Here is a 14992-nt window from a genome sequence, read left to right as displayed (position 1 = left end):
TAATTGCCCATTTTATCCCTTTAGAGCATGGTAAATGACAATTATCTTCCACATTAGGCTTGTCATGGCAAATCTGCTGTCAGGTATGTTGAGAATTGTGTTGTAGTGTAATTGATTTTTCAGATTGGAATGGTACATCCTGTAGAAGATGGTGGTTGATTAAACACATTTTTATGTCTATATGCAAAGTATTTGGCTTGTGTGGCCAGTGGTGCTAGATTTGAGGTGTACTTAGCAGTTGGGTGGCACCACTGCTTTCCTTTAAGTAATGTGTTTACTACTGTGGTTGTGTTTTGTTAGGGGAGAGCCGAAGACATGGTATGGCGTGCCCTCTCATGCAGCAGAGCAGCTAGAAGATGTGATGAAGGAATTGGCTCCTGAGCTATTTGAATCCCAGCCTGATCTCCTGCATCAGCTGGTCACTATTATGAACCCCAATGTGCTGATGGAACATGGTGTACCAGTGAGTAGCACATGAGCATTTTTTACATAAGTACTCCTATGTGCTCTCCGTTTTTCATTCTGTGCCAGATTTGTGTAACAATGGTTTGGCATAACTCTGAAGAATTTTTATGGTGGACATTTGCATATTCAATTCATTAGTTATGGGGTGTTTTTTAAAGCTATTTTCTAGAATCTTCCCTAGACTCACCATGCAATTTAAAGTATCTTATATCAGAAGTGAGTGTTCCAAGCTTCCTATGTAAAACATCATATAGAACAAGTCTACATTGTGTTAGAGTTAATTTTTAATAAAAAAAAACCCACCCTGCCATAGCAGCAAGTTTGTCTGAGAAATGCTTTTAATATCTTTTGACAGCAAAATACTTCTCTTATATTCAGTAGAAATCCTAGCATTAGAAAATGCTTTTTTGACCAAACATAATTGACTGCAGACCTTTAAGCAGCAGTCACTATCATTTGCTTTTGTCTTAGGATAAATTGCTTCCCTGGCAAATACCCCAACAAAGCAAACCATAAACTGTTTCCAGAAGCTTTTGCGCTTTGTGGTGCAATGGATTAAATGATGATAGAGAAACATCCCTTTTGGGATTCATAAAGAGAATTTCCAACTGCTGGCTTATATATTCAGCTTTTTTGAGTAAAGCTGTAAATTGAGGATTCACTTTAAGAAGACAGAACCAATCCTTACCACTTTTGGGGTGGCTCTGTTGCCTGTGGTGTTCTATGGGTAAAGAAAATGGTGTTCAAATGTCTTGTAATTATGCGTCTTAAACGCTGTTGCAAGTTTCACATTTTTTCTTTTTTTTTTTTCTTTATCTTCACTTGTATTAGGTATACAGGACCAATCAGTGTGCTGGCGAGTTTGTTGTGACCTTTCCTCGTGCCTATCACTCTGGATTTAACCAGGGATATAACTTTGCTGAAGCTGTGAACTTCTGCACTGCTGACTGGGTCTGTTGTTTTTGTATATGTTTGCTATGTCTCTGCTAGGTGACCTTCGCAAGGAGTGTGTTAGTAACTTCATTATCTGAAGAATAGTCTTTTAAGTTACGTAGTATGTTTTATGTTTATAGTTCCTGGTATAACAGTTAAAGACTGATGTGAGTTTCCATTACACAAAATAATTTGAGCACATAATTTTAAGTAGCTTCAAGCTGAAACTTTGGCATGTGGTCTTTTACTTTGGCATGTGATCTTTTTTAAGCATTGATCCAACCAAGAAGTGACATCTCACAGTACCTTTAGCTAGTATTTCTGTGATGCCTCTTTTTGAATTTGATACAGATTAATGTAGTGTCTTGAACAGCTGCTGTCATTTGAATGTTGGAGGTAGGCATCTAACAGTCTTTTGCTCTCCTTTTGTGCCAGCTCATTCCACCTCTTAATCATATTAGTGCTTGTTCTAATAGCCATGCCACACCAGAGCATAGCTTATGTGGATTCTTCAGTAAGTTGTCAAAAGTGTGTCCTATCACTATCTAGGGTTTACAGTTGGAAGTTACTATCTCATCTGTAGTTTATCTCTCTTAACTTGTTTTTTTGTTACCTTCAAATAAGAATTTTAGTCCTTTATCAGAGAATTTTATTAATTCATCAGAAAAATTATCTGCAGGATTGACAGTGTGTCAGTGTTCTTTTTTCTCCTGTGCTCATGATGTAATCTGCATATAGCCTCTGGAAAACTGCTAAATTCACACCAGCCATGTGAAATTTCCTTTGCTTATGCAAAATGAATCTGGAAATCTGTGTAGCAAAGTCATCTACCATTTTATTTCTTTTGATTTAAAAGGCACAAAATGAGTGATATCAATTTTGGTTAACTCTAGACATCTTGTGTTAAATGTTTGTCCAAGCACAGTAATACCCAGAGGGCAATGCATTCACCTTAGCATTGACCATATGACTTCTTTTTGGTGCCAGATTCTTTCCACTGGAAGTAAAAAGAGCTTAGGACAACTATTAAACTTGTGTCTGAAAGTTAGACACATAAAGTTATGGCAGATGGGCATCCCCCCACAATGGATATCCTTTTTGTCATCATCTGTGACATGATTTAAGGTTGTTAGAATTGGCTCTGTCCGATAAGATACGACTCTCTTAGTCTTTTTCCAGTCTTTTTGTCAAAGGAAGAAGAGTGGCAGCTAAGAGATAATCTTGTGATGTCTTTTCTCAGAATGATAGTTGTTGGTTTTTTTGTAGCTTCCCATTGGACGTCAGTGTGTGAGTCATTACCGAAGGCTAGGACGTCACTGTGTTTTCTCCCATGAAGAGCTAATCTTCAAGATGGCTGCAGATCCAGAGTGTTTGGATGTTGGGCTAGCTGCCATGGTCTGCAAGGAGATGACTCTAATGATAGAGGAAGAGACAAGGTTAAGGGAGTCTGTTGTGCAGATGGTGAGTAATAAAAGACAACTCTTACTTTGCTGCAGAAGAACTTTTGCTTTCCCCTCCCCCTGCCTGGATTTTAGAGTTTTTTAGCAAGTGACTTAATTTTTTTTGTTAGGGAGTGTTGATGTCTGAAGAAGAGGTGTTTGAACTGGTTCCAGATGATGAGCGTCAGTGCACAGCTTGCAGAACCACGTGCTTCTTGTCAGCTCTTACATGTTCCTGTAATCCTGAGCGTCTGGTATGCTTATACCATCCATCTGATTTATGTCCATGTCCCATGCAGAAGAAGTGTCTAAGGTACACAGGATTTTTTTTTTCCCCACTTTTCTTCCCTATCCAGTAGTTTGCTGGAGACCAGTGACCAAATACCTTTGGCCATACTTCTCTCTTCCTTTATTTTAAGGAGTATTTTTATCCTCTTTGCTTGTTTCTTGGTTCCAAGGCAGCAGATACTATACATGTTCTGTCTTTCTGGCCTTGTTGTAGCTGGGAAAACTCAATGTAAGCAATATCCTGGCTTTTGTATGGGCATTAGTACTCTTTCTGTATTTTCCTTCCATATCTATAGGTACCGGTACCCACTAGAAGACCTTCCTTCTTTGCTGTATGGAGTGAAAGTTAGAGCACAGTCTTATGACACTTGGGTCAGTAGAGTTACAGAGGCTCTGTCTGCCAATCTCAACCACAAGAAAGGTCAGACTTCTATTGTTCATAGTAGGATGTCCTGAGACTCCTACATTTGTTCTGTGTTCTCATTTAATGAGAGAAGCACTGTGTATGTTTAGTGGGGAAAAAAAAAAGAGCTGATCTGAGAGTGCAGTGCAACTCATCATTGTGCATTTCTAATTAAACTAGCCTGTTGGAACATTGATTGAAGGCCTTTGAGCCAGTGTAAAATTTCTTTTGTTTTTGCATACAAATTATTTATGTACTGTTATTACAGATGTGATTGAGCTGAGAGTAATGTTGGAGGATGCCGAAGACAGGAAATACCCAGAGAATGATCTTTTCCGCAGGCTCAGAGATGCTGTGAAAGAAGCAGAGACCTGTGCTTCAGTAGCACAGCTGCTTCTGAGTAAAAAGCAAAAACACAGGTAGGACAGGCATTTTTTCAACGGTTTCCATTTGTCTGTTTTGTTACTTGACTGGACCTGGAAATGTAAGAACCTTGAGATCTCACTGCCTGCTACTTTCAGTGTTTCTGCCCTTAGTGCTGTGACTCATTGAGAGGTTGGGGGGTTGGGTGACACAGTGACACAAAGGGCCGAAAAAGTGGACTTAGTTGGAATGTGTTAAACACACTTTTCAGCTGACTTATGTACTGAAATGTGAAGTTATTTGGAGAAGTTCTGTGTTTGATTGCTGATCAGGTATTCTCTGACGGTGGGAGAGTTGTAGGGAAAGACAACTGGAGAAAAAATATAATGAAAATAAGTCTTGACATGAATTTTTGTATTTTAAGTAACATGGCTAAGTACATAGCTTAAAGCTATGAAAAGAGAATCTGTTAAAACATTGGATTGCAAAGCAAAATCCTTGAAAAGTAAGAAATACCAATTACAGTTGGTGAGGCAAACACAGTTGTATCTTCTGGTACAGCATTTTTCAGAAATACTTATAATTTTGCCAGCTGCTCTCAAGTTGTAGAGTGTGTTGTGATGCAGGTAGAGTTACTGGAAGATGCAAAAGAATTATGTCTTGCCAGCATTAGCTGGGACAAAAGGATCTTGGGGAGCATAACAGTGCAGAGAGCAAAACCAGTCCATAGTTTGAGCCAGTCTTTTACTCTTGGGAAGGACCACAGGAGGCAGTGATGTGTGGCTGAAAAGTAGTGGCTTGCTTCAGTAACTTCTGGCAGTTTAGACTCCCTTAGTTCTCCATGTTCCCTGCCTTGCCTGTGGCTGCCTCAGTGTTACTCCGTCCCCTGGCCCTACCTCAGCCATCTGCTGGATGTGTCCCCCTGCCTTCAGCAACATGTTCTTTCTTCTATCCATTCTGTCCACTGAATAAAAGTCCCGTAGAAAATAATTTGACCAGGTGACCGTAATTCTTGTGCCAGCAGTTGTATGGTAAACTTTTATAGCTTTCGTTTCCTCTGTTGAGTATAGGATTGGGCTTTGTAGTTGGTTGGGGGTTTTTACATTTGTAGTTTTTGTGTATAGCTTAAGACTTTTCAAGGGAGGGATTAAAAAGTAAATACCTTGTTAATTATAATACCCAACTTTGCTACGCAGATCATAATGCATATCATAATTGCTTGAATTTGAACACTGAAATGTTAGTTACATCACAGATCCGAGTATAATACCTGATGTAATTGGAAAGCTATTATAAAATAGAGAAGCATTTTTGTTGAATTTGAAGGGGAAAGAAGGCGCTCTCCTGTTTGGTTTTTGTTGCTTGTAGGATCACACTACCACAGAGGTATGGTCACTTAGAACTCTGGTCTGGGTGAGGGAGGCAAAGCTACAGGGCTTGCATTGCCCTGTTCCTAGTGAAGTTTAATTATTTTGGTAGCTCCCAGGTGTTCCTGGTCTGTTGCTGCTTCTTCCTCCTGCTGTTGGAGTGTCAGCCTTCTCTCAGCAGACTTGCCTTCAGTTAGTTATGTGGTGGATTTCCAGCACTATCCTAAGAAACAGAAGGGGTAGAAAGATTTGACAACTTGCAGTGGTGACTCTGATCTAAAGCTGAAAGAATTCCTTGGGGGGAAAAAAAAGAAGGTCTTGTATATACATTTGGGGGCTGTTGTATGGTAAATAGCAATATGTTACAAAATTGAGATTAGAGAAAGATTTTGAAACCATCCTGATGAACAGTGTTAGGAAATTTAAATATACAGGTCACGTTCAGCTTCTTTAACATTTATGCTCATATTTAATACATTGAGAAGGATCACATTTACACAAAGGATAAGGTTATTAAAAAAGCAAATTAAAAATGAGTGCTCAAACAGAACAATTTGGCAGGGATTAAAGCAGCAATAAGCTCATGGTCAAATGTAGCAAAAGAAAATGTGTCTTACGCATCTGATTAGATATAAACCTGAAAAATAGGTAACTTGCAGCTGTGAAGATGTGTCCAACATTCCAATCCTGTATCTCTCCCCGCTGTTGAAAGTTGTGAGTTTCTGTAGGCAGGCATATCTTCTTGTGCAGCACCTCGTGCTGTGGCAGTCCATGGTTGGACTAGGAACAGAATGGCGGTGCGATGTTTCGGAGAGTACCCCCCCGCAGTGGTGTCTCTTGGAGTGCCACACACATTCACTCTCGTGCAGGAATATTGGAGGCACAGCAGGTCCAAGTGCAGCCACCACTTCTCACTGTCTGTCATAGCAAGTCAAAGCCTGCAGTATTCTTTTTTCTCCTTTTGAGTTTTAGATAATCTGTAATTATGTTTGATCATTAATCTTAATTTTACAATTATATTTAAGTCCTTAGGTTGAAAGATTGAATTTTTTCTTTAGTGTTTCTATAGTAATAAAATGTAGATTCGTTAGCAGGGAACAACTCTTCAGTGTTTAAAAATATCTCCTGCTTGTGAAGTTGTGACCGCCAGGGATATGTATACTAAGTGTTTAATTTGTGCATTGTGTCACTTAAGTCTTTTACTGCATTCAGCAGGCTTGTTACGCTTGCTTCGAGTGATATGTAATGGAAGTGTCTTTGCAGAACATGTCCTACTCAATAGCAGTCTTCTCCAGTTGCAAGGCCAGTTTCCGCAGTTCTCTCGCTACAAGAGAGTGCTCTAGAAAATAAGACTTATTCTCAGAGCTTGTTGCTGTTGCATATCTCAGACTTCTTGCAGTGCCTGTCGTGGCAGTCAACTTCTTCAGCTGCTCAAAGCAGGCTTTTGGGGGCTATGTTCTTTTACCTATTTCGAACAAACAATTTGAAAGTCATCTAGACACTCCTACCTCTGAGGAGCAGGGTAAATTCTCTTAAAGGTGCTGAGAAGAATTACATTAAATTTAGTTTTCAAGATTTTGGCATTCTTGTGGAGTTTGGGGTTCTTTTGAGTTCTCAAGTGATTAAATTTTTTGTAATTTCTCAGTAATCTTGATAGCTTTCTGTCATTGGGATTAAATCCAGGGATCATCATCTTCTCTCTCACCTAATATTGTTTAATTATGTCCACTCATACAGCAGACAGAGCCAAGATAGTGGAAGGACACGCACCAAGCTAACTATGGAGGAGCTTAAAGCATTTGTACAGCAGTTGTTTAGCTTGCCCTGCGTTATCAGCCAGGCCCGACAAGTAAAGGTAAGTTTGCATCTGCTCCTCAGATAATGTCATGCTTTTAACTTTGTTCTGGTTTTGTGGTGGTTTGTTTTGGGCTTTTTTTTTTTTAACAGGTAATGTTGCCTCCTGTAAAGGATGAAAGGCTTTTTTTCTTTAGGAATCAGTCCTGCACTGGCAGAGATGGATTGAATGGGGTGTTTCATTTCTAGCTTCTAATGTAAAGCAAATAGCTACTTTGCAATGATACCTGTGGCCTCAAGAACGAGAGTAAAAGACCCTGGATGCATCTTCCTCAGTGTCTCCCTGCTTTACTGGGTAATCTTGCTGTTGTCATTGAAGTTTTGCTGATGTCGTGTTGCTGTCTGTCCGTAATGGAATGGTAACACGTTATTTCCTGCTCATTTGCAAGCATATCTCTAAGTGGACAATGATGGCATTTTTACTTATGCTAGCGTAGTCATAGCAGCTGAGTACGTGGGGCTCAATTTGGTAGCCTGAGCATGGATATCTAGTGCCCTGTGAGATGCTCTAAAATATTGCACGTGGCCTCCATTGCCATTTTGGAAGAGTACCTTAGCTCTTGTGTAGCAGTCTCAGACAGTGTGGGGTATTGCACATGGCAGTCAGCATTTAGGCAAACAAACAGCCCTTTATGTGACTGTGTGTACATTTTTTAAGGTGCCTGTTGCAGGGACCATTGTCAATTGTGGTGGTCTCACTGTAGCTAAACCAAGATAAAAGATCCCCCCCACCTCTTACTGTCCAGGCAGCCCGGTTTTATCTCTCTGAACCAGTTATTCTTATTCCAGCATCATTAGTGCTATCTATAGTGGTGGAAATTTCCAGTTAAATCCTACCCTTCGTGTATTTTTGTAGAAACTTCTGAAGGTTATATTGGTGTGCTTCTTCAGGGGAGAGGGAAGGCAGTACCACATTGACAGTTGTTCTGTAAATACTTCTCAGCCTTGCTTTCCAGGTTATAGTCCCCTTAATCTGTATGCACAGCCTGCATTTCTTGTCCTTCATATATATCTTTGCCCCTGTCTTTGAATGAATCTAGACTAATAAGTAATCCAGATCATACTGATTCCCCTGGCTGCTATTACCGTTTATCACGCTGGCAGTCTGTATCATAGCAAGTGTTTTCAGCAGCAATCTTAATTTGTTTCTCTGTCACTGATGATGAAATGTTAAATAGTGTCTCGCCTACTAACTAACATCTAGAAAACTCCTTCAAGAAACATCCTTAATAAAGATTTTTCACCTTGAGAAATGATTCTTGAGATATATGTTAACCATTTACTAACACAGATGTTCTCTGTTGATAGAGTTTTAAGAAGAATGTTCTATAGTGGTGAATTGGGGGCCTAAAATTCTAAACATTACCATATGTGCAGCTACTGCTACATAACCAAACATACAGTTTGTAACAACGTGTCAGGTTTTTTTGAGAAGGCCTGTTTTCTGTAAGTGTTTACTAGTGTTAGTTATGTCCTTCTTCATTCATGAATTCTCTATTAACTTTGTCATGGTAGTTCAGTGTTGATATCACAGAGAGACTTTATATTGGACCTTCTTCTTTTCTTTATGATGTTGACATGTTGTTGCTGAAAACAAGTACTTTCAGAAAACTACAGGACTCCAGGATGCAGGTTTTCCAGGCCTGTTGATGCTAATCTTTATCCTTCAAAGATGTTCCTTAATGTGTTTCCCAGCAGCTAATAGAGTGGAAGGTATATCGTCATCCTTATATCGTAGGATGATTTTATTACACTTCTGTCCACATACAAACCAGAAATATTTACTAGTACATATTAACGAGATTTTATCATCTACTAATGGACCTATAAGATTCTTCTCAAAAGAGTTTTTTTTCAAGTGTATTTAAAATCTGTTTCTAATTAAGACATTCGTAGATGACAGAGCTGCAGGAATACAGTAAACTCTTTTAACAGTTTTAATCTGTATTCTTGTCTAAATATTTTTTCCCAACTAGTCTCTCTTTCCCCTGCCCCCCAGTCTTAGGAAACTGGTTCTGTTAAAGTACTCTGTCTATGCATGTGTATGTTCTTGAAGCGTCAATGTAATCACTAGCCAATAAAATAAATATTATAATTTTATTGGTTACAGACAGTAATCTCTTAGTTTCTTAATGAAGTCGGATAATGATCATTTATGCCTAAGCACTCACTAACTTTCAGCATGGCATTTGAATGCAATTACACATCATAATGAATTGCAAAATAATTGTCATGTTGGATGATGAGTATTTTGTAACACAAAAGACATTATAATTATTAAACTGTAATAATTTACTGTTGTCACTATGAAGCATTCAGCATTATGTTCCCTAAATCAAAATCTTTAGAATGTGGATCTTGTTCTTTTTTGTAAATGCCTTCTGGTTTCCAGACAGTTATGAAAAGCAGCATCAGACAAAAAGGGCAGTAAGCTAAGGGTTAGGAAATGCAGGTTTGCTCCTCACTGTGCTATCGACTTGCTCTCAGAAATACCTGTCTTTTTGTAAGAGACTCAAGAGTGAATCAATTGAGTATACTGGTTGAATGTCCTTGAATGAATCTCCTGCAGTGATTCTTTCCTGTCGGTTTGCTGTCTTTGAATTTTTTTTTTTCATTGCAGTGCCAAAACTTGAGGGATGAGGACAACTGCAGCAGTGCAGTTGGATTTGTTTGAAATTGTCTCCTTTCATTAGAGGGTTTTTCATTTTCATTTCTTTCCTTTGTGCAGTAAAACTCTGATGTGTTTAAGTGGTGGGCCTGCTTTAGGAAATGGTGATTTCAAACTTGACCATCATTATTTTAATCATCTTTAGGTATTCACATCCTCATACAACTCTGGCTTGTTCTTTCCCCTCAGCATGTTTTGTTGTGTATTACCATCATTACTGTAATGCCTCTGACACTAGATTGAAAGGACAATCTGTTTGTACAAGTCCCCCTTCCCCCCACTATTTTAAAGTTAATGTTGACCGGGCAGTGCTTAATTCTCTTGTTTCGTTGGGAGCTGTAGCCAGTTGCAGTTGTACTATTTTAGGTGCAGAGTCTGATGAAACTAATGTGCCTAATGTATGAAACATTAGGCCACCAAATGAGTTTAGATGGTCTGTTACTTAATATGTATCAGACTTAATGGTTTGTGACAACTATCTGGCATTGTGTTTAGAAGCTTTGACTGATTATGTGATGATCACATAGAAATTCACAGCTGACTGATCCCTCAGTCAACTTTCCCTTTTGATTCTATGGGTGGTTTTTCCTGTATGTTACTTCAGAATCTGCTTGATGATGTTGAAGAATTTCATGAGCGTGCTCAAGAAGCTATGATGGATGAGATCCCAGACTCTTCCAAGCTGCAGGAGTTGATAGACATGGGCTCTGGCCTTTATGTAGAACTTCCTGAACTGCCAAGGCTGAAGCAAGAGCTACAGCAGGCACGGTGGCTGGATGAGGTGAGGTCCACCCTCTTGGATCCCCAGAGGGTCACCCTGGATGTGATGAAGAAGCTGATTGACTCGGGTGTGGGCTTGGCACCACACCATGCTGTAGAGAAAGCCATGGCTGAGCTTCAGGAGCTGCTTACAGTCTCAGAGAGATGGGAGGAGAAGGCCAAGGTCTGCCTGCAGGCCAGGTGAGTGTTTCTTTGCAAATTGTTCTTATAGGTCACACACTTCTCAAAAGAGGCTGAGAATCCCCAGAGTATAGTGAAAAGGTAGGGGCTTTGAAGCTGTAGGGCATTGGGTTTTTCTTTTTGTTTGTACCTCCCAGCAGTTTGATTGCTCAAGAGTTGGATTTGAAGTTGTTGATGAGTTGCAGAAGAGTTGATTCCCTGTCATGTTGCACAGTGATAGGAGGCTGCGAGTGTTGCTACTGTCCTTGCTGTTCATCTCCCTCAACAAAAAACACTGAGTATGCTACACAAGACAGCTTCCTTGATGTTAAGGAGTTCTGATGCTGTGCTCTTTTGAACTTGATTGTGCAAAATTCATCAGCTTTCTCACCTCTCCTGTTCTTTGGTAGCCAGTAGCGCCCTCCAAGAATAGAGCCATGGCATGCTACACTGCAGTGTAGTGATGAAGTTGCATCACCAGCCTGTCAAATTTATGGCTTTAGTTGGCTGGCATTTTGGGAGAAGGCTGGAATTGGGTTTTTCTTACTCTAGACCACGCCAAAGTATGATGGCTCTGGAGGGCATCGTGAATGAAGCAAAGAACATCCCTGCTTACCTGCCCAATGTGCTGGCACTGAAAGAAGCCCTGCAGCGGGCTAGAGACTGGACAGCCAAAGTGGAGGCCATTCAGGTAGGGGTTACAGCAGGGACTGGAATCTTCTGCTTGCATCCTTTTATTTAGACATGTTGTTTACTTCTAGCCCCTCTACCTACAAAGGTGACCTGAAGGGAGGCTTTGCTATAGCTGTTAAATGTGCTTACCATTGCTCATGTGCTTAAATTTCTTTTTGTGCTGCTGTTTCCCCATTGGCTATCCAGTTTTGATTTCCCTTCCTTTTATGCACTTCATGGGGGATGTAAAAGCCAGCAAATTCATTATGACACAAATGTAACTCTCAAAGGGTATTTGGTACTGAAACTGTTCCACATGCTCTCACTGGAAATACTTAGCTGCAGCAGAAGATGTTCTGCTCACAGGTCTTCAGTTTTGGAGCTGGCTATGGAAATGTTTTGTCTGTTTGTTTTTTCTCCCCCAAATGGTGTAAGATTTAATGGCACTGATGGCCAAAATTTTCTATCTGAAATAGATGAAGTTATGAAATTGTTGGTTCAGTAGCCTCCCCTTCTGTTGGTCTACCCATATAACTTGATCCAAAAAGGTTATGGCTTCTGTGATATTTCTAGGTGTTGATCTCTGGACTGCAACTGCTATTCTTATATCAGGTATTTGTTAGGAACTGAAGTGAGAATCCCAGTGGATTTCACATCAGCCCCTGTACAACTCTCAGATATAATAGCCTGCTGTTAAGCAGACAGCATTTAAGACAACAGTCTAGAAATGGAATGTTGTCTTACTCCCTAAGCCAGCTGGCCATGTCAGAATGACTGTTAAAACAAAAACTGTATGAGAGAGTTTTTTAAAATATCAGTAAGATTGAAAACTTGCCCTCCTTTCCTTTCCTATGGAACTCTATTTCGTCCGTGACAAAAATAGTGTATGGCTTGAAATTAAGCTGGCCGCCGATATAGTGGTGAAATTGTTGGCTTAAAAAAAATTTCTTTAACCCCAGAATGGGAGCAACTATGCCTATCTGGAGCAACTGGAGAGCTTGTCTGCCAAAGGTCGCCCAATACCAGTGCGTCTTGATGCCCTGCCACAGCTGGAGTCACAGGTAGCTGCAGCACGTGCCTGGAGAGAGCGCACAGGAAGGACCTTCCTGAAGAAGAACTCAAGCTACAGTCTGTTACAGGTGAGCAACAAAGACCTCTGTGTCAGCCTTCAGAAACTGATCTTGATGGTCCTCTGTGGTCTAGAGGGAACAGCTGGTTCAGTTACAGTAGATTACAGCTCCTTTTGATAATGGAATAGAATAAAAAACTTCAGCTGTTGTTGGGTGAAAAGAATGAAAAAGGTAAAAAGTCCATGTTTGGTTAGTCTTGTTTTATGTATAGACAATCTCAACTGTTACTTTTGAAGAAACGTATTAAAACTCTCCTTTTTGGGAGGGAAAGAAAAGGATTTATTTTTTTGTGTAAGTGTAAATGTGTAAGTGTAAAAATGTAGTCCTGAAATGGTCATAGAAACTGTCTTTAATTGATGGATGTTTCCCTTGCTCCATGATTTAAATTCTAAGACAATAGATTAGATAATTTTTCTTACAGTTAAACAGCTTATAAAATAAGTCCACTATTTATTTCACTTCGGTGAATATAGTAATTGTCTTCGTTTTAATAAAAATCATTCATGTGTTTGAAGATTTATCATATCTACTTGACAGGCTTCCCTTTTCTAGGGGAAACAATTCCAGTTCTTTCAACGCTTTCTTGTAGGCTGAATTTTTCATACTCTTATCTTGTTGCTATTCTCTGTGGTTTGTCTTCACTTTTACTGTGATGTCCAATACCAGGCTATGGCTCTCACTATGGCTTCCCTAGTGCTTTATGAAGTGCAGTAAATTACATCTTGTGTTTCAAAGGGGATACTGCTGTTTAATGTTTCCCAATGGGATTTGCCCTATTGCAACATCATCACACTGATGTTGCAATAGGGGCAGTTGATGTTCAGTTTTGTTTTTGTACTCTAGGTCCAAATTTTTTTCTCTGCCTAACCAGTTATTTAATATGTTCTGGTTTTGCATTTGACTATTTCCCAGAATGTACCAATTTGAACTTTCCCGTATAGATTTTATATTTAGGTATGCCTTTCAACTAATCAAGATGACCTAAAATTTAATTCTTGTCCTTAAAAGTGCTTTGCAGCCTCTCATATTTGATATTAAAAGGCTTATAGCGTATATTTTTCAGTTTTGTTTCAGCCACAAAATTGCTGACATAAATACGGAATCATAGCAGATCTTTGACTTGCAATTGATGAAAGTACTTGAAATGAATGTTAAACTACTGATATCTGTATACAGTATTTCAGTTAACTGTATGTATGATAGCTTAATCTGACTAGATTGTGTAATTTAATCATGAAAACACAGTGGCTTTCAAGTTGACCTGCCACATCACTCTGGTGCTGATTACATTCAAATTCCATATGTATGAAATACTTGCATCATTTTCTGTTTATTTCTTCTCTTCCTAGTATTAATTGACAGATATCAAAGGTGTTAGATTGCTGGGTATTTTTTGTGCTTTGATGACTCTGTTGTAATTCCTTTATCAGATGTTCTCGTATGTGTCCCTGAAATGATAACATTATAGATTAGAACTTTCTTCTGTTCTTGGCATCCTTGGCTCTGACAGTCTAAGAGTTCTTCGTGGTTACAGGTTCTGAGCCCTCGAACTGATATCGGTGTTTATGGGAGCAGTAAGAATAGGCGGAAGAGGGCAAAGGAGTTGATGGAGAAGGAAAAGGAGAAAGATCTTGACTTGGAATCCTTAAGTGAACTGGAGGATGGTCTGGAGGAGGCCAGGGACACTGCAGCTGTGGTAAGGAGCAATGAAAGGTAGTGTCTCCTCATACGTGGGTTTAATCTGTGTAGAAATCTGATGCAAGAACTGATAAATAAATCTCACTAAAACAAATATAATGATGTTTGACACAAGAACGTAGTTCAGTTAATTGTAGTGAAAGTAGAGGGAAGCACAGTTCAGAGTATAAGTGCTGGTATTTAGTATGTATTGGGCTATGTGTAAGACTTACGCTCTTGGGTTAATATCTGTAATGCTCATCTAATATTAACATTTATTGAAATCCCATCAAAATAATGTGAAATGAGGCACAGGTCTACCTTAAACAGTACCAAGACATATTTGGTTAGGTTGATTTTGAGGGCAGCCTGTAAGTGCTTGGTCATGGAAACTGAGCTGGGGGGGAATGTTGTATTTGATTTCTCCTTGGGAAGATATTGATGCAGCTTGTGAGAAGAATCTAGTGTCATGTGGCTGCTGTTTCTCTAGAAACAAAGAAAATATATGCAGGCTCGTTAATGTGGCATATACACAGTCTATTTTACTTTAGTATGCCCTGTTATAGTTACTTGAATGGAGACACTGAGGAAATGCAAGTTGCTTTGGGAGATATATGGTCACTCAGATGTTCCTGGTGATGAGACAGCATTGAAACAATGCTCAGCTGCATTGTCTCGGTAGATGGGTGGAACTGATTCTGACTTTTTTCCTGGGGTCAAAACCTGTTCTTCTGGTGGCCGTATGACAGATATAATTATGAACTTCAGAAACTTTGTAGATATGGAGAAAGTTA

General features: G+C 39.4%; 1 protein-coding gene across 2 annotated transcripts in view; it reads left to right on the top strand.

The window, feature by feature from the left end:
- Positions 1 to 14992, top strand: part of KDM5A (lysine demethylase 5A) — a 51653-nt gene that overhangs the window by 23644 nt on the left and 13017 nt on the right. For both annotated transcript variants that reach the window (XM_074871619.1, XM_074871620.1), the window contains exons 12-22: positions 301 to 463; positions 1297 to 1416; positions 2665 to 2859; positions 2969 to 3150; positions 3422 to 3546; positions 3797 to 3947; positions 6996 to 7113; positions 10385 to 10740; positions 11272 to 11410; positions 12351 to 12530; positions 14056 to 14217. In XM_074871619.1, the coding sequence (XP_074727720.1) occupies positions 301 to 463; positions 1297 to 1416; positions 2665 to 2859; positions 2969 to 3150; positions 3422 to 3546; positions 3797 to 3947; positions 6996 to 7113; positions 10385 to 10740; positions 11272 to 11410; positions 12351 to 12530; positions 14056 to 14217 (1891 nt within the window). The remainder of the gene's footprint in view (positions 1 to 300; positions 464 to 1296; positions 1417 to 2664; positions 2860 to 2968; positions 3151 to 3421; positions 3547 to 3796; positions 3948 to 6995; positions 7114 to 10384; positions 10741 to 11271; positions 11411 to 12350; positions 12531 to 14055; positions 14218 to 14992) is intronic.

Source organism: Strix uralensis, chromosome 5 (assembly GCF_047716275.1).
Source record: "Strix uralensis isolate ZFMK-TIS-50842 chromosome 5, bStrUra1, whole genome shotgun sequence".
Taxonomy (NCBI): Eukaryota; Metazoa; Chordata; class Aves; order Strigiformes; family Strigidae; genus Strix; species Strix uralensis.
Note: the sequence above shows the minus strand (reverse complement) of the source record. Positions and strands in the feature narration are given on the sequence as shown.